The sequence below is a fragment of the Podarcis muralis genome, chromosome 13, assembly GCF_964188315.1.
Source record: "Podarcis muralis chromosome 13, rPodMur119.hap1.1, whole genome shotgun sequence".
NCBI lineage: Eukaryota > Metazoa > Chordata > Lepidosauria > Squamata > Lacertidae > Podarcis > Podarcis muralis.
In genome coordinates this window covers 20,312,136-20,339,949 of record NC_135667.1, presented here as the reverse complement: position 1 = coordinate 20,339,949, position 27,814 = coordinate 20,312,136, and the positions used below count along the sequence as shown (strand labels likewise).

Below are 27,814 nucleotides of genomic sequence, written 5' to 3'. Positions count from 1 at the left end.
TTGAGAAACAAATGGAGCAACTTTATTTAAAAGTTGATTCCCCCACCTCCAGAGTTGCGATCGTAGGACAAATACTTGTTTCTACTAAATAGCTTTTATTGAAAAGAAAAAAACAAACATTCTTTGAAAAAGTTGTTCTCCTGTGTATGACTCACTTATGAGCTACAGCAAGCTGTGCTCCCCTCGTCTTGTAAGAAACTCAAACCCAACCACCACCAACAATTGGTTCCTTGCTTTGCTTGAACAGAGAAGTCCCAGAAACAAAATAACTGCGTTATAAAGTTCATTTACTGAACCATTTACATGAACCATCCTCATGGAGAATAGTTTAAAAACAGTCTACTGACTGCTTCCTTTTAGCCTTGAGTTACAAAATCCAACTGAGTGTTGAAAAATTACTCGGCACAGTCTATTCTTGCACTCAGAACCAACCATAAAATGTCATCCCTCCCCCCTTGCATTTACAACAGTGTAACTTTAAGACAACCTAGACTACGTGGAGTTTTTCTTTAGTCCTGTATCTCATACCAGTCGAAATGCTCAACCAAATTCTTTCTCAACATCACCCTTAGTCGGGTTGTGGAAAATACTGACTTCCATTGAGGAATTTTGCTGGCTCCTGCCCAAAAACATGTAACGAGCAGATGCTTTTTCTTGCAACTAAGAAAGAGATATTTACTGTACACAGGCCAATAACTGTACAGGCTCAGCTGCAGATGCAGAGCTCAGGGTTCATGAGCAGGATGAAAAGGTTAGAACTGGACGGAAGCAACCAAGATGTCCCAACAAGTTTCCATGCTCCACCTGCCATGTTTATAAGGACCCAGCATAGTGCACTCACTCGTAACACTTGGCTCACTCTTTGAGGTCAGGATTGCAAATGTGCACTCTTTCAGGGTGGGTTGGTTTGTTCCTATCAGTGAAGGTGCTGCCTGGTTCTAAGTGACAAAACTGCACCTTCCTGTTAGGGCTCCTGTTCAGTTGTTACTGCCTCTGGCTTAATCTTCAGCTTTGGCTGCTCCAAGCTCACAGTTCGCAGGAAAGTTCCCTCGCTCCCTCTTCCCAAGTGACTGAAGTTGCAGTGGAAAGGAGTGATCCCTCCACCTCCAATTCCCACTATTCAGGCCCCGCCCCCTGTTGCTTCCTCCTCCTGCATCAGTCGGCAAACCCAATCCTGACCTAGCAGTACTGCAGGGCTCTTGACAGAAACTGGCCCTGGGAGAAGGGCGTTGTCATGCCAGTAGCTGCTGAGCTTGAACCATCTTCGGGTGAGAATGAGCAATATGGCACCCAAAGATTCATCAGGGGGAAAAATAGGTCCTTGCCCTCAAGAGGCTTACAATAGACAGTGGGTAAAACAATGGGAGGGAGGGAGACATGGGATGAATGTGAAGGAGAGCGGGAGGATCCTGTAACAGTGAGTCAATGCCTCATCAGATCTCAAGCTTTCCTTTACTACTGGAATCCCAAGAGTTGTCACTTTTTGCCTCTGGAACATGCGTGGCCCTCCAAAATCAAATTAACTTCAGCTCTCAAACGTTCCTGCGCCATCGTTTTAGTGGAGGCACTGCAACAAGGCATCACGATTCTAGCGAAGGGAAATGGGGCTCAGTGGCAGCAGTGAAAGCCACAAGGTGTTCTTTAAAAACAATTAGTAATCCAGCAGCTTTTCTTGGATTGCCCCCACATCACTTCTGAGGTCCTCTTTCATTCATTTTTCATCTCCTTGGTTGCGGCAGGTGTGAAGGAGGCATTGGGGCCAGCTGCACGAAAGTCTTCATGCTCACATCGCTTCCCCCCCCCCCAAGCTGCACCAGCCTTGTAAGCCATAAATAGCACACTGGGGGTGTGGGTGGGTGTCTAAACAAACATGGTTGCTGCTATCAGAGGCTGGAAAATATAGCCAATGGTCAGGAGGATCGAGGAGCCGGAGCAGGTCCGATGTCCTCCACGTGGTACATTCCAGCTGGAAGTGCCTCCCGTCAGTCTTGCCCATCTTCTGCCTGGACAAGCAAGTACCCGTTGCCTTGGTGTTCAGTATCAGCGGGGCTCTCTCTTTCTGCCACCTCGTCGTCATCCTCTGTGGGTACAGGCGCCATCACCATGCCAGACCGGCTGCCACGCTGGGCAAACCAATCCTTCAAAAGCTGCCGGAGAAACATCACTGGGATGGGGAGAGCAGCCAGAACAATGAGGCCTACGAGGAGGCCCAGGGCCCAGGGAGGATATTCCAGCATCTGCTCCTCTGCCTGGAAAGGGAGACAACCAAGAATTATTACTGGTTTTCAAAACTGAAATTTACTATCAACCATGTAGGAATGGAAATTTAGTGGGCCCATCTGGACTCTGAATCAGGCTTCTCTCAGTCCAAGATGCACTAGGCCTTCAATGGCTGCACAGCCAGAAAATTTCCCCATCAGCCCTCGTCTTACTTAGAGAATTGACATTATCAGCAATATGGCCTGTGGAATTCAAACAGTTCTCTTTTTGAGCTGAGAAAAGGTTCAGGATGGGACAACCAGAAATGATCTAGGGGTTGGAGCAACTGCCCTATGAGGAAAGGTTACAAAATTTCTGTAACATTTAGCGAAAAGGCAAGAAAAGGGGTGTGGCAGGATGGAGGTATATAAGTGCATGCATGATATGAAGAAAGTGGGTAGGGAAAGATTGTTCTCCCTCCCTTGAGGCCATCCAAGGAAGATGAATGTTTCAGGATTAAGGACAGGGAGAATAAATATTTCTTCACACTGTGCATGGTTAAAACTTTAGAATCTGCTCCCACAAAATGTAGTGATGGCTTTAAAAGAGGATTAGACAAATTCATTGAGGGTAAGGTGGTCAGTGGCTACAAGCCATGGAAACTATGGTCTACGTCCACTGAAGAAGGCACTATGTCTCTGAATATTAGTTTCAGAATCACAAGGTGGGGGGAGTGTTGTTGTGCTGACATCCTGCTTGCAGGCTTCCTATAGGTACCTGGTTGGCCACTGTGAGCAGGATGCTGGACTAGACGGGCCACTGGCATGATCCAGCAGAGCTCTTTTCTTACATTGTTAGGCCAGTTGGGTCTCATGGTTGGCTTCCCTAAACTAACCCAGAGCAAAACCAAAACACTCTTCTAGATCCAAATGGTATGGAAAGATAGTCCTGGTAATGGAAGACCTGGTACAGTGCTACCTCGGATTACATATGCTTCAGGTTACAGACTCCACTAACCCAGAAATAGTACCTCGGGTTAAGAACTTTGCTTCAGGATGAGAACAGAAATCGTGCGGCAGCAGCGGGAGGCCCCATTAGCTAAAGTGGTACCTCAGGTTAAGAACAGTTTCAGGTTAAGAACTGACCTCCAGAATGATTTAAGTTCTTAACCCGAGGTACCACTATAATCAAGTGTAATCCATCTCTTTGGGAAGCTTGTCTGCTATTACTGAGCAACTCAACACGCGTTCAAAGAGCCAGAGGGCTCCCTTCCCAGAATGCCACTGGAAAAAATACTGCATTTGTGGATTAAAGCAGGGTTTCCCAAACATGAGTTTCCAGCTGTTTTTGGACTACAATTCCCATCATCCCTGACTCCTGGTCCTGCTAGCTAGGGATGATGGGAGTTGTAGTCCAACAACAGGTAGTCACCCAAATTTGGGAAACCCTGGATTAAAGCTTTAAAAGCCCTAAATCTTGACTCTTTAGCAACCAAGAAATATATCACCATTACTGTTTTGTTACAGAGAGTGGAAAAGAGGCAGTGGATTGGAGAAGGTCACCTAGTGAATCCATGGCAGTTTTCAGCCCGTGACTTTCAGATCCAAATCAAAACACCTGATGCTTAGGATATGCAGCAGAAGTACCCATGGGGACTATGTGCAAGAAAAGTCATTGCCACATCTGGGTACAGAGGGTACAGCTTGATAACCTGTTGGTGGAAGTTGGGGAGCAGGGCTCCGCCACTCAGTTCCCTCTTGCACTTCACCCACATTGCCACTTTTATCCCCTTCCTGTATGCACAAAAGCTCACAATGAAGTAGGCTTTAGGGTCCCACAGGACTCCTGGTTCTTTATACAGTGGAGCGGTCCCCAGACTATGCTTATTTTTTTAAAATGAAAAGCGGCAGGGGCAGCTGCTATTGGTCGGAAACACGAAGGGGTGCGACTGGGTGGAGTGCGCCTCTTACCTTTTCTCTGTTCCAGGCCTGGTAGGTGGGCCACTTCATAGCCATGTGCACCAGACTCGCTAGCAGCAGGCACAGCATCGCTCCCAGGCTGACAAAGCGCCACATGTAGCTGTAGATCCTCCAAGGCCGCCAGCCCAGCATGTCTTCTATGTCGCTTAAGAACCTGCGGACGAAGGGAAAAGGATCAAGATGGCAGACGAGGCACCTTAGGTGTTAAGATACCCCGGAAGCACAGGGGAAGAAGAAAAACAGGCTCTGCCCAAAGCCACAAGGTAGACATTCTCTCCCACCTGCCCACCCCTCTCTTGAGAAAGCAGGGTAGAGAATTACCTGTCTGCTCCGTAGATCCAGGCCACAGCAAAAGCTTCAAAAGCCACAACAATAAGCAGGGGCAGGGTAGCAGAGTAGTCGTCAAACATGGACACAAAATAGCTGCCTGACCGTTGCACGAAAACCAGGCCCAGCAGGAATCCAATAATACAACACAGCACTGTGGGGAGAGAGAAGAAGGAGAGCAGGTTGGCTTGGCTGGACACCTGTTGGACCGCAGGGGCCCCGGTGTAGTGGTCAGGCAGGATTGCTATGAGGAATTATGAAAAATGAAGCAAGCCATTGTGTCAGCAGTGAAAGCAATGCTTTGACTGGGTTTGAGTCATTGACATGACTTCTCATCAATCCCACAAGCCTCTGCCGCATTTTCTCTATGCTTGACAGTCACGTATAAAGCATTCTATACAGACCGGTTGCTTCACCAGGCATCCTGGGTACATAAAGATAAGGTGGTAGCTTTGATGTAGCTTTTGTTAATCTTTAGGTAGATTTTAGGGCTAGGAAACAGAGTTCACATGGAGGTGATAAAATGCCTGGCTTTCCTGTTTACTGCCTGTTTATGACTTCTGGGGTTTGCTAAATGTATTCCTCCTTGGTTCCTGTTTTATTTAGCTTGAACATGTATGCATGCTCAAATAGGAAATAGTTCTTTGTAGTTAAGAGGCTTCCTCTGATCTGTCCCCACGTGGGGATTTTTTGAAATGCTCAGAGGAAATCTGATTGGTTCTTACAAACGCTGTGTTAAAGTCCTTTGGTTAATAAAAATGGCCTGGGCCAGGGAGTGGCATGCGCACTTTCTCCCAGGTCTTGCTGGTCAAGCCTCGTGTCTATTGTATTAATCAGGGTCCAGTCCTTCCTTTGCCTTCAGAACGCAACACCCCAGTCTTGACAGGAGACACAGAGAAAGATTACAAGAACTTCGTAAACTGAAAACTAGTGTTTGAGTTTGTATTTTTTCCTCCTGCCTGCCAGTCCCTTTTCTTTGAGCGCTGTGCCTTTTAGACAGCAATCCTGAGGGCAGGGACTGCCTTATTACTAACCTTTGTAAGTGGGAGCCTTTTACAGCTAAAGAGAGATGACAATTACATATTTGAAGTATTTTTATTGTGCCTCTGTTGTACCTTATTTGATGTTTGCTTTCATCTGTACAACACTACAGAACTTTGTTGTTTTGCAAAATAAAACCCATCCACCTCACTCTTCTGCCCCCTGATGGATGTTGTTCCGTCTCTTGGTTATGGGTTCTGCCATACCTGTGAAGAGGGTCCGCCGGCGCTGGAGGCTGTGGAAGTTGTCCAGCAATGGAGTGATGATCCCTTGCATGTTCCCCAGCATAGTGCTCAGCCCCAAGTTCAGCAGCATGAAAAAGAACAGCACCGACCAGAATGGGGAGGTTGGAAAGAGGGTCATGGCCTCCGTGAAAGTGATGAAAGCCAGTCCTGTGCCTTCCACATCCTGGGAGTTTGAAAAGAAGAAAAATCTGGGTATCAGCCACTGAAATGGGCAAGTGACAAGCTTACACCTATCGGAAAGAAATACCTAACAACTGGGCAATCTGCCATACAGGAAGTAGCAGTTTGTGGCACTCCTAATTGAATAGCAACAGGGACTATGGCTCTGTTCATGCCATAGGCCACGGTTTCTCCAACCTGGGTCTCCAGCAGCTTTTGGACTACATTTCCCATCATCCCGGACAACTGGTCCGGATAGATAGGGATGATGGGAGTTGTAGTCCAACAACAGCTGGAGGCCCATGTTTGGGAAACCCTGGCATAGACTAAGGGTGGGGAACATGTGACCCTCCAGGTGTTGTTGGACTCCAGCTCCCATCAGCCCAAGCCAACATAACCAATGGCCATAGATGATGGGAATTATAGTCCAGCAACATCTAGAAGGCCAAATGTTCCCACACTAGGTTTATGGGGCTTCATCTATTTAAGTGCTCACTCTTTTGTTTTGTTTTGAAGGCTTTCCCCCTTTGCCTTAAAATTGACTCCAGGAGGCTTTGTGATTGACACAAGGGCCAGCCAGTGCTGTACAGTGCTCTGCTTTGAGAAGCTGGTGAAGCAGCTTCATGATTGGTTGCCCTTGCGCCAATCAAACCAGTATACCTGAAGAAGCATCTCCACCCCCGTTGTTCTACCTGGACACTGAGGTCCAGCTCTGAGGGCCTTCTGGCGGTTCCCTCCTTGTGAGAAGTGAGGTTACAGGGAACCAGGCAGAGGGCCTTCTTGGTAGTGGCACCCGCCCTGTGGAACGCCCTCCCATGTCAATGAAATAAACAACTATCTGACTTTTAGAAGACATCTGAAGGCAGCCGTGTTTAGGGAAGTTTTTAATGTTTAATGCTTCATTGCTTTATTATTACATAATATAATTATAATAATATATAATATATAATTTATAATAATAATAATGTTCTGTGGGGGCCACCCAGAGTGGCTGGGGAAACCTAGCCAGATGGGCGGGATATAAATATACTACCAGTACGATGATTTATTATTATTATTATTATTATTATTATTATTAATGCAGATCTGGCTACTCAAAACAGAGTCCCTCAAAGGTGACTTTTAAACACTTTTAAAAACAACTATGAGAGTTCAAGCACAGCTCATACATGTCTCATTCACACAAACATAGCTCACCAGCCATGGATTGTGGTCTGCCTGATCACCCTATGTATACAGCGTGTATCCATGTGTGTGTATTATATGTGTGTGTGTGTGTGTGTGTGTGTGTACGTACACACACACACACACACACACACTTCAATTCCAGGGAAATTCACTGAGTCCCAAACATGCTGCCACACTAGGCAGCAGGCTACATTTCGACTGACACGGCACAAGTTATGCAAGCCCATCTCTTGCCCCTCGGACACAACCCCAATAGGCAGCTGCTTCTGACGGCTTCCCCCCCTTTTGCAGCAGCCCAGCCTGCCTTCCTCCCTCCCCCCCAGTCACCTTGTGCATCTCATCCTCTGCGCGGCAGTCACTGATCTTCCACATCTGCAGCCACTCTGCTGTGTCGTTCGGAAGACCCTGATACCAAGCGCTGTACTCAGCTGCCAAGAGGTCAGAGAAGTTTCCAAGGTGGGGCAGCGTGGCAGGGAGGGAGCCGTTTGATGCTAGAAGAGACAGGGTTTTTGTATTCCTGGGGGGAAAGGAAAAGGATGGCAAGCAGCGAGGCCATTAATCAGGAATTACTCCAAATCTGAAAACACAAAGCCAACTAGCTGGGTAGAGCATGAGACTCTTAATCTAAGGGTTGTGGGTTTGAGCCCCATGTTGGGCAAAAGATTTTTGCATTTGCAGCGGATAATAATAATAATAATAATAATAATAATAATAATAATAAATTATTTATACCCCGCCCATCTGGCAGAGCTTCCCCAGCCACTCTGGGCAGCTTACAAACAAATATTAAAATACAGTAATACATCAAACATTAAAAGCTTCCCTAAACAGGGCTGCCTTCAGATGTCTCTTGTGGTCCCTTCCAACTCTATAATTCTATGATGTGGTATCCCAGGGCATCTCCCAAGGGCACCTGATGCCCTGGACTATGATCCGCCTCCAAGCTTGCTCCTTCCATCACAGAAGGCAAGCAGGAATGTAATCAACACACAACTTCCGAGGCTCTTCCCTTTGCTCCTCTGAAGGACGGAAGCTTGGGAGCATGTAATGAGCCTTACTCAAACTGAATGGATCCCTGGATGATGCCAAAATAAGTTTCAAGTGAGAGGAGGAGGAGGAGGAGGAGGAGGAGGAGGAGGAGAAGAAGAAGAAGAAGAAGAAGAAGAAGAAGAAGAAGAAGAAGAAGAAGAAATAGTTGTGGGAGGGGATGACTGGTTTGTTTTTGTTCTTGCTTTTATTATGTACAGTGGTATCTGAGGTTACATACGCTTCAGGTTACAGACGCCGCTAACCCAGTACCTCAGGTTAAGAACTTTCCTTCAGGATGAGAACAGAAATCGTGCTCCGGTGGTGCGGCAGCAGCGGGAGGCCCCATTAGCTAAAGTGGTGCTTCAGGTTAAGAACAGTTTCAGGTTAAGAACAGACCTCTGGAACAAATTAAGTATTTAACCTGAGGTACCACTGTATTTTGTGTTTTTTATCTTGTATTTTTATGTTGTCAACCACCCTGACATCTACAGATGAAGTGTGGTATACAAACTTAAATAAGAATACAGTCGTAACTTGGAAGCCGAACAGAATCCGTTCCGGAAGTCCATTCAACTTCCAAAACATTCGGAAACCAAAGCACAGCTTCTGATTGGCTTCAGGAAGCTCCTGCAGCCAATCGGAAGCTACAGAAGCCCCGTTGGACATTCAGCTTCCGAAAATAGTTTGCAAACCGAACAGTCACTTCCAGGTTTGTGGTGTTCGGGAGCCAAAACGTTTGAGAACTAAGCTGGTTCAAAAACCAAGGTATGACTGTAATAATAATAATGGAATGGAATTTCTCCAAAACAGCCCTCTAAATGGCCGTGGATGGGTAAAATTCGGAAGACTATGGTTGGATACAAACCTAACTCAGCAAGGGGTGGATTTGAGATCCCCTCCAGGAATTCCCGTGTGTGTGTGTGTGTGTGTGTGATTCTTTGATCTCCTGATGGCATCAGGGTAGTTATAAACAACCTTGCATAACTTACTTGTTTGCATACATGCTTTCGTGTTTTGTTCAAGAACCCCCAACGTAGAACCACTGGACATGAGAAATAAAGCCAAGGATGTCCCTGCCTGCAGCCTTGTCCTACAGCAGCAGAACCCCAAAGAGCTAAATATGTCAAAAGTGGGTTTGGGGGGCAGGACACAGGCAGGCAGCTACTCACCTCTCCACACAGTCCTGTGTGATCATGTTGGCACGGAAGCCCAGCACGGCAAACACCACAAGCGTGGCCAGCACTGAAGTAAGGAAGTTGATCCCAGACACCAGCAGCCCGTCAATGTGGCAGTTGTTGTGGCGCGGGTTATAGCTGGAGTAGGCAATGATGGTCCCAAAGCCCAGTCCCAGGGCAAAGAACACCTGGGTGGCTGCCTGGCGCCAGACCTGCATGTCTCTCCAGATGGACAGCTAGAGGTTGGGCAAAGAGGACAAGGGTACAGGATTCATTCTCATGAATTCATCCTCAGAAAAGGAGAGGGGGTTTTCCAACAGAAGTAAATACTGGTAAATTAGAACTTGTCAGGAAGTTTGATTCTATGCGTTTAGGCCCAAATCAGGATAATGGTCTCCTCTCACACAACAGGATTTACCACCTTTGTCTTAACTGTGCTTTGTCATCTTAATTTTGCTTTTTTCCTTCATTTCCCATTGCCACTCTGGCAAAGAGCCACTGTTTATTTTGCAAGCATTTAATTTTTACATAGGAATTCCACTTTTCACAGTGATTTACCTCCACTGTTCACATTTTTTTCACTCTCTATGCCCATATATGCACCTACTTGCCAATGCAAGGCTAGTACTTCATGCATTGATGAAGTGGTCACTATCTGGCAGGAATTTGCTCAGCCAAATGGATCAGTGGTCTGATTCAGTATAAATTAGGTTAAAAGGTAAAAAGTAAAGGACCCCTGGACAGTTAAGTCCAGTTAAAGGCGACTATGGGGTTGTGGCGCTCATCTCGCTTTCAGGTCGAGGGAGCTGGTGTTTGTCCGCAGACAGCTTTCCAGGTCATGTGGCCAGCATGGCTAAACCACTTCTGGCACAACAGAACACTGTGACGGAAACCAGAGTGCATGGAAACGCCTTTACCTCCACAGCAGTACCTATTTATCTACTTGCACTGGCGTGCTTTCGAACTGCTAGGTTGGCAGGAGCCGGGACAGAGCAACGAGAGCTCACCCCGTCATGGAGATTCAAACTGCTGACCTTCTGATCAGCAAGCCCAAGAGGCTCAGTAGTTTAGACCACAGCGCCACCAGTGTCCTATGTTCCAGCGTTTTTTATATGCATTCCTTAATCTATTACTTGCAGTAATATTGCCTTCTCTTTTGCCGACAGTTTTGTTGCGTTGTTCCACTGGATTATTTTAAGCCAGTTTTTAATTGTTTGATTTGGATTCGTTTCACTGTTAAACACGTCTGCACCACTTTTCTCCAGTAGTACGGAAGTTTTGTAAGTAAACAAGTGAAATAAAGCTAGCCCTGCGGTTAAGCGCTGGGGGGGAAATAAAGGGAATTTGCATGCAGCAGGGGAAGTGGGCACACGTGTACGAGAGTGTTATTCCTTTGCACAGAGCTCTTACATTGGGCGTGAACATGATTCTGATCCCATCAACCGCTCCTTCTAGCAGCAGTGCCCGTACGAGGAAGCACAAGAGGACCACGTAGGGGAAAAGAGAGCTGAAATACAGAACCTGCAAAGGAGACAGGGGTGAAGAGAGAAAATCAAAACCAGGGACTGACAGCCTGTTTGTGGTGAAACAACCATTGGTACAAGATGCTGGCATTTCATTTCCAAGTTCTCCATCCCAGGTACTCTGACATTGGGACCAGTAGTGGACAATCTTAGAACCATGTTTATGGATCCTGATCAATTTGAAGGCAAAGCATGATTTTAAAACACTATTAATCAGAGCAGGAGTAGGGAAACTTTGGTCAACAAGCAAATCCTGGCCTGCCAGCAAGGTCCAAGTTGGCCATTTCTTCCAAACCCAATGCACCTCTACATTGGTTGATGTCACTTGATAATATCAGCTGTGGGGCAGTAGTGCTCAGCAGGGAGCCGGGTGGGGCTTTGCAAGTGCATCCCATGCGGGGAACACACTGACAAAGTAGAAACCTGTGGCCAAACTTTCTGCTGCTCAGCTGGTGAGCAGAGGGTTCTCTCCTGCTGGTGTTGATGAAGCAAAACATTTCCTCCTACCCAGGTCAACGTTTGATGAGAGGGAAAGTGCCCTCGCGACTGACCTTGCCAGAGGACTTGATGCCTTTGATCATTGCCAGGCACACAAGAGCCCAAGCGGCAAAGAGGCAGCCGGTAAGAGCCGGGTCAAGGCCTCCGCTCTCGTCAAGGGAGTTGGTCACATGCAAGGCCTCGCGGTACCAGAAGTAGACGGTGGGAGAACTGTGGCCACACTCCGTTTCTAAGATGAGGACAAGGACACACACAGAGAGAGAGACAGAGAGGTGCAAAGGTTAGGGGCAGAGCGTCGTTGGTGAGGCTTATTTGACAACAAGGAGCTGAGACTTTCGTGTCACCGGCCCAACGCTGTGGAATATTCTGCAAATCAGAGATTTAGTAGGCAACTTCTGTTTCAATTTTTAAGTGCCTGCCGAAAACTTTCCTATTCCATCAGGCCTATGCATGCAATTAAAAATCCAGCTTTCCACAATAATTAGCTTATTTCTGATTTAAACATTTTATATGGTTTTTATTGTGTGGTTTTATGCACAATTGTTTGTAAATCACTGTTATTTTTAATGAATAGCAGTATATAAATATTTTTATAAATAAGGTAACTGGACAAAAAAATCAAGCCCCTCTCCTCCCTTTTTCCATCCATACTTTGGTATGGTTAACTGAAGATTATGGGGTTTTTTGAGAACAGAACTGAAAAAATACTAGTTTGGCAAATATATATATACAGTGGAACCTTGGTTCCCGAACGGTTTAGTTGCAGAACAAATCGGCTCCCAAACGCCGCAAACCCGGAAGTGTTCTTGTTTGCGAATGTTTTTTGGAAGCTGAACATTGGACATGGCTTCCGTTTGAGTGCAGGAATCTCCTGCAGCCAATCGGAAGCTGTTCCTTGGTTTTCAAACAGTTTCGGGAGTCGAATGGACTCCCAGAACGGATTAATTTCAAGAACCAAGGTGCCACTGTATCTCAAGTTCATCAGCACTTCCTGACAATCGGGAGTTCATTTTGTCTCCGTACAATGACATCAAGGCAGCTTCAGCCCCGCCCCTTCCTCAAACCTTCCAATCCCTTACCTGGAGCAGTTTGATTGGTTGCTGCTGGGCAATCAGTCCAAGGCAGGGGTAACTGGAAGGAGTTAGCCAGGTAGAAAAGACTCCATGCAATGATGACATTATAATACAGGGCAACAAAGGAACAAACCTGAAGAGGAAGAGGAAGAAATCAGCGTCCTTCTCACTCCACCCCCAATGGGCACTGACACAGCTACCTCAGGGGAAGGGGCAGCTCTTTAGGGTCAAAGAACATGTTAAAACACATTTTTATGTCATGCGTTCAAAACTGGTCTCCTCTCCTCCCTTAAGAAAAATCAGGCATGGGGGCCCACTGATCTGAATTGGGTTAATCATGTGTTTGGGGAGGGGGGATCGCCTTACATTTGCCTCCTGAAAATGGCTTCCAGAAGCTCCCTTGTACCCAAAAGATGCTATTTACAGCAAATAGCACCTTCAAGCACAATTTTTGGCAGGAAAATTTATTGCCCCTCCCTTCCAAGAAATTTTTTCGAAAGAAACAGATGTGGTCTAAGCACGTTAGTTAAAAATATTTTTAATGAGAAGTGTCGTTCGATCCTTAGGATCATATTCCCAGCACTAAAATGCAGCTGCTTCGGGGGCGAGATACTGGAGATGTTTAACATGTCTGTCCCCAGGAATTTAGGGCAGGATGTTAACTGCAATTGGTCATTATTTCACTGGCGGTTTAATCTAGGCAAGGCAGAAGAAGGCTGAGGGGAGAAGCCCTTCGCTCCACCAATTCCATTACTCACTGCCATCTGGATAATTAATTTGTGGAATTCACTGCCACAAGATATGGTGGAGGTCACTACCTTAAGTGGCTTTAAAATGGGATTAGACAAACTTGTGGAGGACTTGTCTATCAATGGCTATCAGCTGGCATGAGGGGACAATGGAGCCTCCATGCTTGGAGGAAGTCTAGCTCTGAATTCCAGTTGCTGGCGGAGGGTGGCATTAGCAGCAGAGAACTGTCTCCTTCACACCCCCTCTTATGAGTATCCAGTTGGCCGCTATGGGAAGCAGGCCGTGGGACAAGATCAGGGCTGAGGAACTGGTGTCTCTTGAGATGCTGTTAGGACTCCAATTCCCATCAGCCTCAGCCAGCATGGCCCAACAGTCAGGAATGATGGGAGCTGTATTCCAGCAACACCTGGAAGGCCACACGTTGCCCACTCATGACACAGACCAGCAGTGGGAGACCCTCTGGCCTAGTTAGGCCTCCCCATTTGGTCCAGGAGGCCATTTTGTTAAACCACATCCACCTGTTTTACACCTATCTTCATTTAAGTCAAGTGTGGCGCAGATAAAGATGGGGCAGGTCGAAGTTTGAAGGTGTCGCTGTGTCTTCCAGGCTGTGTGCCTTTGGCAAGCGCCGACAAGCAGCTGATTACTGGCATTTGCAAGGCCCCTGCCTGACAGCAGGCCTTCAAAGTCTGCTTGCAGGCGCAGTCTGGATTAAAAACTCGCCTGCAAACAAATTTCAAAAGCGGGCGCACTGTGGATGCTAATCAGCTGACTGAATCCAACAGCACTTCTCTGAAAGGGCTTTTTCCCATCAGCTGTTCTGTGCCCCTTTGAAGTTGTTACCCAACACCATAATGACATCAGGTGATTGACAGGTGGGGGTGCCCACTCACCTGTCAAAGTTGGCCCGTGGGGGAGGGAGAGGCAGTGCTCCAGCCTGCCAGCTGGATCCAATTCCACACCCCCCCCCCAATATAGTATAAGAAGAGCTTGATGGGTGAGGTTGGGGGTGGGCAAGCTCAAGGCAAAAGGTTTTCAGAAGTGCTGCCGGTGAGGAACAACTCACCACGCAGCTGGCGAAGCCAATGCCCACCAGGCGAGGGCTGATGTACTTCCAGACCCCGATGCTGCCCTGCCGGATAATCTGCCCAGCCGCCAGCTCCAAGAAAAACAAGGGGATCCCAATGATGAAGAGAAGCAGCAGGTACAGCAGCAGGAAGGCACCTGGCCAGGGTGAGACAGACACACACGGCTACAGCATCCAAGCAACACTTCGCTCCCAGACCCCAGAAGTCTCCCCTGATTCCACCAGCCAGTTACCCCCTCCCCCCCGAATCAGAAATAATTTAAGGGAGGAAATAGGTGCTCCCGTGAAAGAGCATTAGGGGTCAGCCGGTTGTGGGGTGAGCTCAACTCCCCCCCCCCTTACAGAGACACAAAGACGGTCTGTGGCAAATTCCGATTGCCGCCTCTTCCTGCTCTCCTCCCCACCCACAAGTGGACTCCAGTTCTCTCCCTGTCTGAAGCGCATGCCATGATTATGCAACCAAATATTTGGCTTTTTCAAATAAAGAGGGAGGGGGGTTGTTTTTCTTTTTAAACACCATTGCTTAAACACGTTCAAAACTGTGGTTTTTTGGGGACTGGCACAAGGAAGGTGTTTTCGGGATTGGTACAAGGGCAGCATTGTGAAAATCCAGTTTCTGCCACCCCCTCCCTGCAGAAATGGGTTCTTCCATCCAAAATGGCCAAGGCAGCTGTACACGCTTCCATAGCAGGCTCAAGCTATGCAAGTTTGTTTTGTAAGCACAGCCTGACTGTTACCTGCAACACAAGACTATCCCCCTTCCCATTTACCAGCTGCTGCTCACAGTGGCCAAGAAGTACCCAAGACCCGGGGGTTGTGTTTGTGTATTGCAGGAGAAGCTGGCATGGTGGGGCAGTTCAGTGGCCGTGCTGAGGTTGCTACTTCATTGTCACACAAGTCCACTTTAGGCCCCCAAATGCCTTGGGCCTCAGCACCTTTGGAATTTAAGCAGGCAGCCACTTATGGAAGGGCCTTCTCTGTGGCGGCCCCTGCCATGGCCGTTTCCATCTCCCATACCCTTTTAATAGTGATCTGCTTCTCATCTCTTCTCTTCTATGTGCATCACTGTGAAGGCTGTAACTGCTTTTCAGCTGGGGTGTTTTGCATGGTTTCTAAGTTGAGATGTTCAATGCCTTGAAAGCCCAATGATGCAGAAAGGTGACACAGGCATTTAAAATAAGGAGAAGTTAAAAGGCACAGCTACCTTGCTACAAATGAATGAAAAAGGGGACAATCTTGCTCTATGCCAGCCCCGAGCTTGCAAGAAATGCCCGTATCCACTCACCTCCCCCATTTTTATGGCAGAGGTAGGGGAATCGCCAGACGTTGCCAAGCCCAACCGAAAAGCCAACCTGGGCCAGGATATACTGAACTTTGGACCCCCAGGCTGGGCGGGTATCGGGTTCATCAGTGAGCAGATCTTGATTGAATTCGCCTTCGGCGTTTGCTGCAGATTCGAGGTCCGCTTTGGATTTCTCCATTGGTGGAGGGATGTGATACACACACACAAACTGTTCACGCGGCTAAATCCTAGGGCCCTTGCACAATCACACGCCTTCACACTTGTCTGCCCACAATTATGTCACACCCTAAAAAAGACTCTTCTCCTGCAACTAGCACAGGCTCACATGCACCATGGGACCAGGGAAACGGAAAGTGGACTGCTAAAAGTGTATACACTCCTTGCACATTAGCAAATCTCTCTCACACTCCCACAGATGTGGGCATTCGTGTGTGTCACACTGTTGTGCAGTCGCAGATGCACATGCCTACAAAATTCTCTATGGGATTGATGCACTGAAACACGAACTAAGCTCACACACATCACTCAATCAGTTCATGCACACACATACAGACAACCCACTCATACAAAGAGGGGTTCTCACTTTGCCCTTGCGTCGTCTGTGCCTACCCTCAATCACAGCCAATTAAAAGAGTTTGGACACTATAAGCATACAAAGATTCACACATGGAGACAGTGTCCTCTAGGCTCCGTGAACTGCATATGCTACGAGATGCACACACAGGCACACACGCTTGCCGACTCCTCTCCAAAGCAAAAAAGGATTCAAGCCTAGAAAGAGAAGAAGAATCAGAGAAAGGAGTGAGTGTAAGGCCAAAAGTAAGGTGCCCAGTTGGAGGGTCAGTTTCGATTCCCCAAACCAGCCTTCTTCCACCTGGGAACTACAACTCCCATCATTCCTGCCTATTGGTTATGCTGGCTGGGAACAGTAGGAGTTGTAGTCCAAAAGAGACTCCAAGGAGACTCCAAACCATGGGGTGGGATTGAAAGCTAGTGTTGCGCCAAGCAGAACCACCAAAGTTAATGGGCACGACAGATTCAGGTTCATTCACTTCAATGGCGCTTTTTCAGCGCTACTCTGAGCAGAATTTCGGTCAACATAAGCGCACCGCATTGTGTATTGACTTTTAATTACTTTTTGTCTGGAAAATGAGTAGGAAATGTAACAAATTGAAATGGCAAGATGGACAGAGATTTTGCCTGCTCCTGTGCTGTCAATTTCTCTGGCCTGTTCCCCAGAAACTTTAATAAGAAGTATTTATTACCATGAAATAGGAGTCAGAGCTCTTTGGAGCCAAGAATATCCCAGCACAAAGTGCCTTTCAAACACTTGTTTGGACATCTTCCTACCACTCCTGTCAGGGGATTAAAGTTACGTCAAACTGTGTGTTCTTTTAGGCCTGGAATTATTCAAATTGGCATAAATGCATTTCATTTAGATGCCTTGCAATTTATTTATTTTTCGGCGCCATCTGAAACTTTGCTTGTTTTCCCCCTCTGGATAAACAGGATGGGTATTTGTGGCTGGGGGAAAAATGTTTCTCAAGAAATATGGATGGAAGTGAACAAGAAAATACAGTTCTCTAGAAGTCGGGGGTGGGGGTGGGTGGGAGCTTCGGGGAGCTCCTGGGACAGCTGTGCTGAATTGAGACATCCTTCCCCTGCTAGACCACTGGAATCTATCTTCACCCCGATCCTCTTGGTTTTCTACAGATTATAGGAGAAGTTAGCTGCTGTCAAAATCATTTCAGTGGTTTTCGATAGCCATGAAAGAGCTGAAACTCTAAAAACAAGAATAGAGTTCCCAATGTCTGGCTCTCATATTAGCCATAGAGCCACATTTTATCTACTCAAGCACAAATCATACTAATGTCTGTATTCCTTGCCTCTGAAGATCAGGTATTTTACAGCAGGTGTGAAGGACCTCAGGCACAGGGGCCTAATGTGCCTGTCCAGGCCTTTCTGTCTGGCCGTTGGAACTTCCCTCAGGCTCTGCTTCCTATCCTAATCCTGACTGTTTTTGCCTGGCTGGAATGTGCCCTTGATTGGTAGATATAGACATAGACATAGACATAGACATAGACATAGACATAGATATAAATAGGGGTGTGGGTGGGTGTGATACATACAATTGCTTTAACTGTTTTTAGTTAAACTAAGGTCAAATTCACACTACACATTTAAAGCGCTATGATACCACTTTACATGGCCACGACTTCCCCCAAATATTCCTGGGAGCTGTCATTTGTTCAGGGTGCTGGGAGTTGCTAGGAGATCCGTAATCCCCTCACAGAGCGACCGTTCCCAGAGTGGTTGAACTATTAATCTCTCTTCACAGGAAATGTTTTGGAATTGTAATTCTGTGAGGGGAACAGGGTCTCCTACCTAAGAACCACACCCGTGGCAAACCACACCTCCCAGGATTTTTCGAAGGAAACCATGACTGTTTAAAGTGGCATCATAGTGCTTTAAATATACAGTGTTGATGCGGCCTGTTTTGACCAGGGGCAAAAGTGGGTGACGCAACAAATGTAAATTCTGCTGTTGCACAGTAGGCTAGCTTCTACACAGACTCACACACCACTCTCTATACTCCATCCGGACGTATAAGAGACCTTATCAGAATTCAGGGGCACATTCCACCCATGGAAAAACGTGCAAGGAGGGCCCTCTTGCCCTGCTGCCGCCCAGGTCTCTGGTCTCTTATCTTTGGGTTAGAGAATTCAGAACAAACAGCCTTGGGCCACAATCTCTGCAAAAGTGGTTGCAACTGCAAAATTTGCAACAAATAATCTCCTCCCCTCCCTTCTTTGTGCGTATTCAGTTACTCTCTCGAAATCTGCCCATGCCGTGGGCAAGTGTGGGAGGGCAATGCCAACTTCAGCGGGCGAGCAGTAGGCAATGCCAACGGTTATCATGCCTGGCTCTGCGTAAGCGGTGAACTTTTGTCCGCTGCCCCCCCTTTTTCCAGCGCCAATGCCAACCGCTCATTATTTCCCACAATGAGGACTGGAGGCTGGACTAACCTTCACAGATGTAGTGGTGGCCAAGGTCAGATATGAAAGGAAGGAATGTGTGCCAGCTCACGGAGTGGGGGCAGGGAGAAAAAGGGTTCAGGGAAGGGGCAGCATTGGCACAGGACAGCTCCTGCCTGCCTATCGGGCAGTGCCAGCCGTCTCCCTGCAAAGGCTCCCAGGCATGGTTCGGCAGAGCTAATTGCCTGAAATTAAGGAAAATGTTTATATCTCTAGGTCTGCAGACTATGCATGTCTTGAAGGCAGTTGCCTTACATATAAGACTTTGCATGTTTGCAGTTCCTTCGTTGCGAAAGATTTTCCACATGACTTCCTATTTACAAAGCTCCCAGAGGACGCTTGAGCTGCATTCACACCTACATTTAAAGAGCATTTATGGCACGGTGACTTTTTCCAAAGCAACCTGGAGACGGTAGTTTGTTAAGGGTGCTGGGGAGGTTTAGCTTTTTGAGGCTTAAACTACAGTTCCCAGGGTTCTTTGGAGCAAGCCATGTATGGTGTGTATGCACAGAGATCTCAGGTTCCACCCTCAGCATCTCCAGTTGAAACACTCTCTGTTGACAGGGCTGAAGAAAGGTTTTTCCTTTGCCTGAGATCTTGGCTAGGTGGAACCAATGGTCTGAATCCACTTGAGAAGCTTCATATATGATAACAAATACAGAGGACGGCTAAGTATACTCACATGCAGCGGAGGTATCTTATGTGCTCATCTAAGCATGCAACAGGCAAAAATCAGTTTACAGCAGCATGCCCACTCTCATTTTCTGTCCTCTCAGTCCTTGGCTTCTTAACTTCACAAATTATATCTCCTTGGTGTAGCAATCTGTGAAGGTAGACGAACAGCCATAACTGGGTTGTCCATTCAGACATCACTCCAAATCATAGTTATGCACAAAACATGGTTTGTAAATACATTTTAAGGTGCAGTTTCCAGTTCTATTTTCCCAGTCAATCCAATCATAAACCCTAGTTTTTCAATTCGAACGCAGCAAACCTTAGTTAAAATTTCTTAACTACGATTTGGCAGGATGTCTGAATTGAGACACTGCATTTAATTAGATGTGGGAATGCCTAACTTCTACTCTTGTGTGGCTTCTGCGTTGCTGCTTATCAGATTCCAGCTTTGTTTCCCAAATATACAATTTCAGCAACAAGATTTTGCTACTTTTTCAGTCTTGTCTTAAGGCTAGAGAAGAATATCAAATGATAGATAAACTCAATTAAGTCTGACAACACAAGATGTTTTATATCACTTAACTGTGATGTAGAAATAGCTGCACCTGTGAACTCACTGCATCCAACAAAATCCCCACAAACACACATTTAATTCTGTGGCATAAATAAAACACATGTAGCTGCATAACAGATTCTCTGAGGCAATTGGGCTGCTGTTAAAAAGCTGCCACTGCACGTACTAAATTGTGCAATGCTTGCAAGTGGCAAACTGTGTGTGGTTTGCCTCAAGGTTTGTTGTTTCAAAAAATGGAGTGAGGAAAGGGCTGCAGACTGATGCTGCACCCTTGACATACATTTAAAGCACTTTCCAAGTCCTAAAAGAGCCCTGGGAATTGTAGTTTGCTAAGGGTGCTCAGAACCATAGCTGTTTGAAGCTACAGTACGCAGCCAAAAGCAGAAAACTAGCACATGGGAAGTGGGTGTGGGAGTTCGTAATCCTTTCCCCATGTGGCATTTTCCCACTAAAACACAAACACACACAAAGCTTTTTTTGGAGTGGGGATGCCCCGCAAGGAAAAATACGTATACACACACACACAGCACAATGTTTCCGCTTTAGTTTGCAGCCTCCATGGCTGCATTTTGTCAAAAGTTGGAGATAAGCTACACAGGACTGAGAATGACACGTAGCTCAAGCCTCGCACCATGCCAGGATCTTGCTTTGTGAGGTGATCTATGTTTAAACAACTGGGCATGGCCCTGGGCTCTTTGTGAGCTTGTGTGCTGTGGAACAACACAGCCCTCCTGAGAAGAAAAACTTGAAGAAGCCTCAAGCAAGCAGGCACTGAAGTTGTTCAATCGGCCAAACTTACGCAAAAAAGGGTCTTCCAGTTTACATGACCAAAAGCTTGCTATTAACTTCATTGGAGGTTTAAAGGAATCTAACTGAACTGAGGTTCTGCCGTTTCTAACTGCATTATAAGACCTGTAACTTGTGGCTGAGCTTGCTTTTCCCTCCTCCCTCCTTTTCTTTTTCCTTGTGTGTCACATCATAAGCCTGAGGGCATGGAATGCCTTACTATTAGCGCTGAGGAGGAGCAGATGGCCTAGCAAGCCTGTGCTAGCTGCTCCTCTTCCCATCACACTCACTTATTTGCATTCTCTCCACCTCTAGGCTAGAGGAAGAGGCAAGTAAGCAGGAATGTTGAAGAGCAGGAATAGGGAACTTATGGACCTCCAGGGTATTTTTGGTCTAAAATTCCATCATCCCTAAACATTGGCCCTGCTGGTTGGAGCTGAGGGAAGTTGGAGTCCAACAAGGGCCGCAGGTCGTTCCAAGCCCCATCTCTGCTGAACTGCAGGAGGAGGCTCCTGGTCTCCAGTAGGCCTCAGGCCAGATCATGGACCTCAACAGGGGCCTGAAGGGATCAACCTCTGGTTACAGCCCTGTAGAAGACTGAGCTGCATGGTCTTGAATCAAATCAGCGATGAGAGACCCCAGCTGCATGTGAGGAGAGGGAAAGGGGCCACTACCACTGATTGTGCAAAAATGTGCACAAAAACCTCACAGAGATAGACCGTATTTATTTATTATTATATTTGTTAGTTGCTTTTCTCACAAAGTGACCCAAAGCAACTTACATTAAAACCAAATAAAGAACTCCCAATAAAAATCTAAAAAGGACAGCTGAACAGATAAAACAGATCAGGACTTGCTGTTTTCACCCAACTAAAAGAGGCCACAATTAAGGGCCAAAAACCTGTGTAAAGAAAAAGGTATTCACCTGGTGCCCAAAAACAGACAAGGGTGATGTCTCCCTGGGTGGAGCAGTCCACAAGTTGGGGGGGGGGGGCACCACTGAAAAGGTCTGATCTAATTAACTTGGTAACATACCCTTTTGGTTTAAATGTATTCTGAAAATCCTACAAAAAGGAGACAGCTGTACTGTAACACGACTGAAAAGCGTGACTTTTACTGAGTAAAAAAACCTCCAAGGTCCTCCTCCTTATGGGTTGTGTCTGGCAAAGTCATTGGGCAAGCAACCAGACTTCTGCTCAAGCAACAGAACTTCTCCTTCCGTCTCCTCTCCCTGCAACTTCTCAAATCTGCTTTGGAGTTCCCGCGAACCCTCTGGGGGTGCATAGGAGAGGGAGGAGAAGGAAGAGGGGAAGCCAGTCGTTGTGCAATGACTTCAGCGGATTCCTCCTCCTGCCAATATTTCACAATCTACTGAGAGCTGAGGATGGAGCAAGACTTACAAGCATCAGATCCCACTATCTCTGAATACAGGTTGCCACCAAAATAGCTACAAGGCGAAGGTACAATCAGTACCTGCTCTCATCACGTTTAATTCTTCCCATCATGTTTAATTCCTTCTTTCTATCCGGAGAGAAAGGTCCTTACCTTGTTTGTTGTCTTGGAAGTCACAGTTTAGGGCTCAGGACTGCCTGCCACAGCACCGGGTTTGCTCCTTTAGAGAAGAGCAAAAACACAGGCAAACATGAGGAGCTGCTCTCCCCAACACGCTCAGCGAAGGCATGAGGAGGGAGCAGGATAGCACCCACCAGCCTCACCCCACAACATTGACGTATGCACCACAAAATCACATGAGAAAACTCTCCAAGTTACACAAGACCTTACTTTATGGGTCATTAAAAAAAAAGTGCTAACTACCATCTTTTGACCCACAGGTCATAAAATCATCACCTGTTTGCCTGAGGCAACCTTGCGACACGTATGGGTGATCCCAGCAGCTAGTAGTCAGATTTCACAGACCTAAACTCAGGTCATTGAAACAAAGTTATGTGGGCAATAGGTTAACTCTCAGCAGGTGTAAAGGGAAGGTGGGGTTGGCAGCCCCCAACAATGAACACTAAGGGGTTTGTTTTTTTTATTGCTTTGTGGGTTTTAGTCATGTAATCTCATTTGTACACCACTTTGAGAATTATTTTCAATCAAATCGTTTACGTTTTTCCTAAATAAAATATGTAAACTTTGCAGCGTAATGCAACAGATCTAGAGTAGCGACAGCCAGCATGGTGTTGGATTGGAAAGGCAGGCTAGGACTGAGCAGAACCAGGTTCAAATTCCCCACTGGGCCCTGAAGCGGCTCACTCTCTCACTCTTTCTGAGCCTCAGCTACTTCACGGGGTTCTTGTGAGGACAGAAGGTGATGGTGGTGGTGGGATCCATTTGGGGGTGCCAAATTTTGGTCTCGCATAGGGCACCGTATTACAAAAGATTGCCAAAGTATGCCGCTGGATGCAGTATACCCTGAGATGCCTTGAGGAAGGATAAATATGCAACGTCCTTGAATGGTGGAATAAGAATGTAATAAATAAAAACAAATAAATATCTAATATTTGGGGCATCACTCTTATATATTAAAGGATGGGAAGAATACACAAACAGAGCAACGAAACATAGAACAGGATATATTCTTTGAGGCGGGAAATAAATGTGGCCCTCCAGACATCTCTTTCTGGCCCTTCAGACTCTTCCCAGGCTACACCCTGTCCCCAAACACACTCTCTCTCCTGTGCAGAAACAAGCCTACTGCACAAGGGCAAACGTTGATATCAATTGCCCTGCCCACTTTTGCCTCTAGCCCCGCCCGCCCTGGCATGTGGCCCCTGGAATGCTGCTCAGAAGGGGATGTGGCCCTCGGGCTGAAAACTATTCCTCACTCCCTGCCCTGAGGGAGAGTTAATTTAGCACTCAGAATTGCCAGCCTTCACAGGAGGCCAGCTGGAAGAGGCATGCTCAGAGGTGCGCAGGAGCCTTTAATTAAGGGACTACCGTAATTCAATTTGCACCACAGCAGGAGCTGCCTCTGTTCACATGAGGGCGACCCAGCACACACACATACACACTAGAGGGTTTGGAATTTGAAAGAAACCTACCATGGCTTGCTCGCATCTTTCTTCCTCTATTCCTGTCCCAGCAGGAAGCCTGCCCTATTTAAAGTCCCAGAGCCAGGTCCACCCCCTATTCCCCCCCTCACTCCACAGTTAAGCGTCATGTTACAAAGTGACCTACAAGCCTAGGCACACAAGCCCCAGTCCCCACTTTAGAAGCAGCCCGGCTTACGCTTCTCCTTAAAAAGCAAGCGGCAAAAATATATGATCAAACCAAACGTCCCACTGTCTCAGGTTAGGGGGCCATGTGGTATCAAGACATCTCTCTCCTCAGAACCACCACACTTTAAAAGCTCCTTGAGCTGATCCGCTTCTCGTTCAGTCTAGTTTCTTAAAACTCTGTCACTAGCAAGTGAGGGCTACAGCTCAAGGCCTCACACAAGTAGCCCCTTCCCCCAAATTCAGCTCTGCAAAAAGAGGTACAGGATCAGGCTGGGTGCTGTGTAAGAGTTAAGCTTGCCAAATCAAAGGCAAGCACTTTACAATGCAGTTCAGTAGCACTGCTGCAAGGAAACTACCAGTTTAACCCAACTTTACAGGGTTGCAGTGCGTAGCTACCTCATTTTATCCTCTAGTTATCAAATTAGAAGATACACAGTCGCCCAGTTTGGATGATCATTCCAGGCTTCATAAACCAGAATCTTGGAGCCAAAGGTGGCAGAAAATAGGAGAGAAGGGAGGAACACTTGGTTCACACTCTCAGCTTCAGAAACCATGGTTTGCGAAACCTTAGATAATTGTCTGAACCAGGACATCGGCTCAGTTCGGAATCCCTTGCAGATGACCGCAATGCCTGGAGGCAAACGGTCAGGTTTGTGTATCCATAGCAGTGACCTGAGGAGAAACAACCGCTGGGAGGACCACAGAGAAGAAATGACATGGTGCATCTGCAGTAGCACAACTGGGCGGTTTCTCCTGCCCCAGCTGCAACAAAACATGTATCTCCTGCATTGGTCTCTATGGTCGCGGCAGGCGCTGCAACCTTCCAGCAGCTTGACCTCCCCACCATAGGTCTCATTGTCTCCCGAGACAGATGGATGCCAGCAACAAGAATCCTGCATACACACATAATGGAAGTGATTGATTCAGCTAAATACAGTGGCACCTCGGGTTAAGTATTTAATTTGTCCCGGAGGTCCGTACTTAACCGGAAACTGTTCTTAACCTGAAGCACCACTTTAGCTAATGGGGCCTCCCGCTGCCGCCGCGCCGCCAGAGCACAATTTCTTTCTCATCTGGGGGCAAAGTTCTTAATCTGAAGCACTATTTCTGGGTTAGCGTAGTCTGTAACCTGAAGCGTATATAACCTGAAGCGTATGTAACCCGAGGTACCACTGTATAAGAATCCCCTTGAAAACCAATTATACCTTAGAACTCCATATGACTTCTGTTCAGGGGCAGCTTCTAACGGCACCCACATCTATGGGAAATCAGCACACACACACCCTCCAGCCAAGGGGCCTCTGGGCCAAATTCTCTCCAGTGCCAGAGAAAGCTCTTTCCCATCTTCTCGTTCCCATCCTGGGCACACCTTCCACTCCCTGGGGACTGTAGCTTCTCCACCCTTAACCCCAAACCACACATGCGGCTGTGTGGTGCATTGTGGGAAGGCCATCCCTGCTCTCATACGTATGCAAGCACACACGGAACAAGAGTCAAGAGCCAAACTTAGACACAACTTTAAACCCATCCTTCCCCAAAACCATTTGGGGAGCAGGGAGTGACAAGGACCCACAGTGTACCCATCTCCCTCTATGGCTAAGGGCTGTGACAGAGCACATGCTTTCACCTCAAAAAAGGCCCCAGGTTCTGTCCATGGCAGATAGGGCTGGGAGAGACCCCTGCCTGAAACCCCCAGCTACTTTATGTAGGCAACACTGAGCTGCTCCGTAGCGGCCTGACTCATGGTAAGTCAGGTTCATATTTTCCATATGGGGGGGGAATTTACATTGGAGAAATACAATAACACACACGCTACCTGTGCCCAAGACCAAATTGCGCCCCATGCAGCAGCTTTTAACCACATCTAGTTTGCCCCCAGCAACCCCAAAAAGACCCCTGACTTACACAACTCCTGAGCACTTATGCTCACCAAATCCCCGCGTACGCACCTGCAAACGCACGACTTCCCTGCCTCACACAAGCCCTATGTCATCCACACCATTCTCTTGCATTATGTGGCAGCGAGCACTGAACCCTAACTGGCCAGAAAGGCAGACACTCTGCACATGCTCAGAAGAACTCACATAATAATATTCTTGGCATTTCCCCTCGACTAATACTCTATGAGCTGGTTAATGATATACACTTCTAGTCAATTTAGATAACAAGTGACTAAAAATTTTCCTATAGGTAAAAGCAACAGTATTGAGGAAAACCCCCACTACAGTATCATTGTTTTGATTTTTCCAGTTAACTTGTGCATGAGTCATGACAACCATCACAAAAGAATAGGCACTCCCACCTTGTGGGTGTGAGAGAAGGTGGCAGTTCCTTCCAGTAATTAGCTAGCTACTTGTGTTTTTTATACGTACTTTTATTTTCTTTTTACTGGTGTGTTACATTCCTATCCGGCCTTTCTTCCAAGGCACTCAAGCAGTGCACAGAGTACACCCCCATGTTATCCTTGCCTTGCACAACAGCCCTGCAAAGTAGGCTGAGAGAAAGAGAGAGAGCAACTATTACTAGCCCAAGATGGACAGTGAGTTTTGTAGCCAACTGGGGATTTCAATCCAGTATTCCCAGTAAGACGTTTTCACTACTAATTCACAGCAGCTTTTGTGTCAAAAACAGTCAGTTTGTTGTAAAATCCGATGCCTAATTTAATCAGGGATATGCATGCTTTTTTAAAAAAAGCTGATTAATATATTATGAAGTCGAAACCCTTTACACATTTGCCTGTATATTTATTATTTACCAATTATATTTCCATACCACCTTTATCTTCCAAGGTGCTCAATGTGGTGTAAATGGTTCTCCTCCCCCCACACTTCATCCTTACAACAACCCTGGGAGGTAGGTTAGCCTGAGAGACAGAGAGTAACCCAAGGTCACCCAATGTGCTTCACGACCGAGTGAAGATTTGAACCCTGGTCTCTCCCAGCTCGCAGAATGACACTCTTAACTGTTAATTTACTGCTGCACTTGGTTAAAGTGATTACAGGCATTGCAGCCCAAACTATTCACAAGTTTTGGGACTGAAGATCAAGGAGGTGTCCCAGGAGCCCGAGATCACATACACACTATGTGTATAAACATCCCTAATCCTTGTCTCCGTTTACCTTTGGAGCCTAGGGACCCTTTCCGCACCCATGCCAGCTCCTTCTGGCCACATCTACTCAAAGCCACCTTCAGCATCGGTGTAGCCAGGATTTTTGTTGGGAGGGCAGAACCTCAGTTAGCTATGTATTTTTATTTATTTATTTATTATTGATTGGGGGCTAGCTGCCCCCCCCCGCTACACCCATGCCACCTTGCAAACTGCCCGCCCCGCCCCCCGCGCGCAGAATTCCCTACAGTATTTGTTTTAAACTATTTATGGCACCGAGCGGCCACGTCTGACAGCTGCGTGACAGGCAGCAGCCCAACAGGTGATGCGCAGCGGTGGGAGGTGGAGGAAGAAGCTCATCGGCGAAGGTATGCTTCGACTGTTGTTCAGCTGCTATTCCCGCCACATGGGTGTTGGGCGGACCTTCTCCTGCCCACCTTAAGCCGTCTCCCCTCCAAACGCTTCTCCACCCCTCCCCAGAGAAGAGGGGGGTCGATTTTCCCCTCGCCCCCACTTCTCTGTCCCGGGGAGTTCCCGATCCGCTCCCCATGTCTCCTTCGCCCCCCTTCCCTGTCCTGCCCTCTGGGAAGCCCCCGATGCTTCGCCTTGGGGTTTGCTCCCCCTAACCCAATTCCTTCCGCCCCCCAACCTCGCCTCCTTGCAAGCAGGAGGACCCGCTTCCTCGCCGCACCTGCCCAGACCTACCAGCACCTCGGGGTGCGATCCGGACGCGTCCGTTCCGTCGTGACACCTGGAGAACAGGCGAGGGAGCTCGGAGCCTTGCAAGCGTGGCCACGTTGCATCAGCCAAGCTCCCCCCGCGTCCAGAGGCGGGCAAAAAA

The 27,814-nt window shown here is 47.2% G+C and overlaps 1 protein-coding gene across 5 annotated transcripts; it reads right to left on the bottom strand.

The window, feature by feature from the left end:
* On the bottom strand, positions 1-27,814 carry LOC114581721 (sodium-dependent neutral amino acid transporter B(0)AT2). Of its 5 annotated transcripts, none has more exons than XM_028702190.2 (15): positions 27,679-27,814; positions 22,192-22,258; positions 19,294-19,434; positions 18,603-18,796; positions 15,559-16,347; positions 14,253-14,410; positions 12,443-12,569; positions 11,417-11,592; positions 10,753-10,863; positions 9,337-9,578; positions 7,466-7,655; positions 5,753-5,954; positions 4,500-4,659; positions 4,170-4,332; positions 1-2,249 (listed from the first exon to the last, which is right to left on the bottom strand). In XM_028702190.2, exons 5-15 carry the CDS (start codon positions 15,752-15,754, stop codon positions 1,983-1,985), a joined length of 1,992 nt encoding a protein of 663 aa, XP_028558023.2. In that variant the 5' UTR covers positions 15,755-16,347; positions 18,603-18,796; positions 19,294-19,434; positions 22,192-22,258; positions 27,679-27,814; the 3' UTR covers positions 1-1,982. The 5 variants fall into 5 exon arrangements, with proteins under 5 accessions (XP_028558023.2, XP_028558024.2, XP_028558022.2 ...); XM_028702191.2 differs by lacking the exon at positions 18,603-18,796 and adding an exon at positions 26,240-26,361 and having other exon boundaries at positions 27,679-27,782; XM_028702189.2 differs by lacking the exon at positions 18,603-18,796.

Coding starts and splice junctions, on each gene's coding strand:
- LOC114581721 (XM_028702190.2), bottom strand. CDS start 15,754: ATGGAGAAATCCAAAGCGGACCTCGAATCTGCAGCAAACGCCGAAGGC. Junction 11,593..12,442: donor AACCAATCAAACTGCTCCAG/GTAAGGGATTGG, acceptor TCCTCATCTTAG/AAACGGAGTGTGGCCACAGT. Junction 10,864..11,416: donor GCATCAAGTCCTCTGGCAAG/GTCAGTCGCGAG, acceptor TCTCCTTTGCAG/GTTCTGTATTTCAGCTCTCT.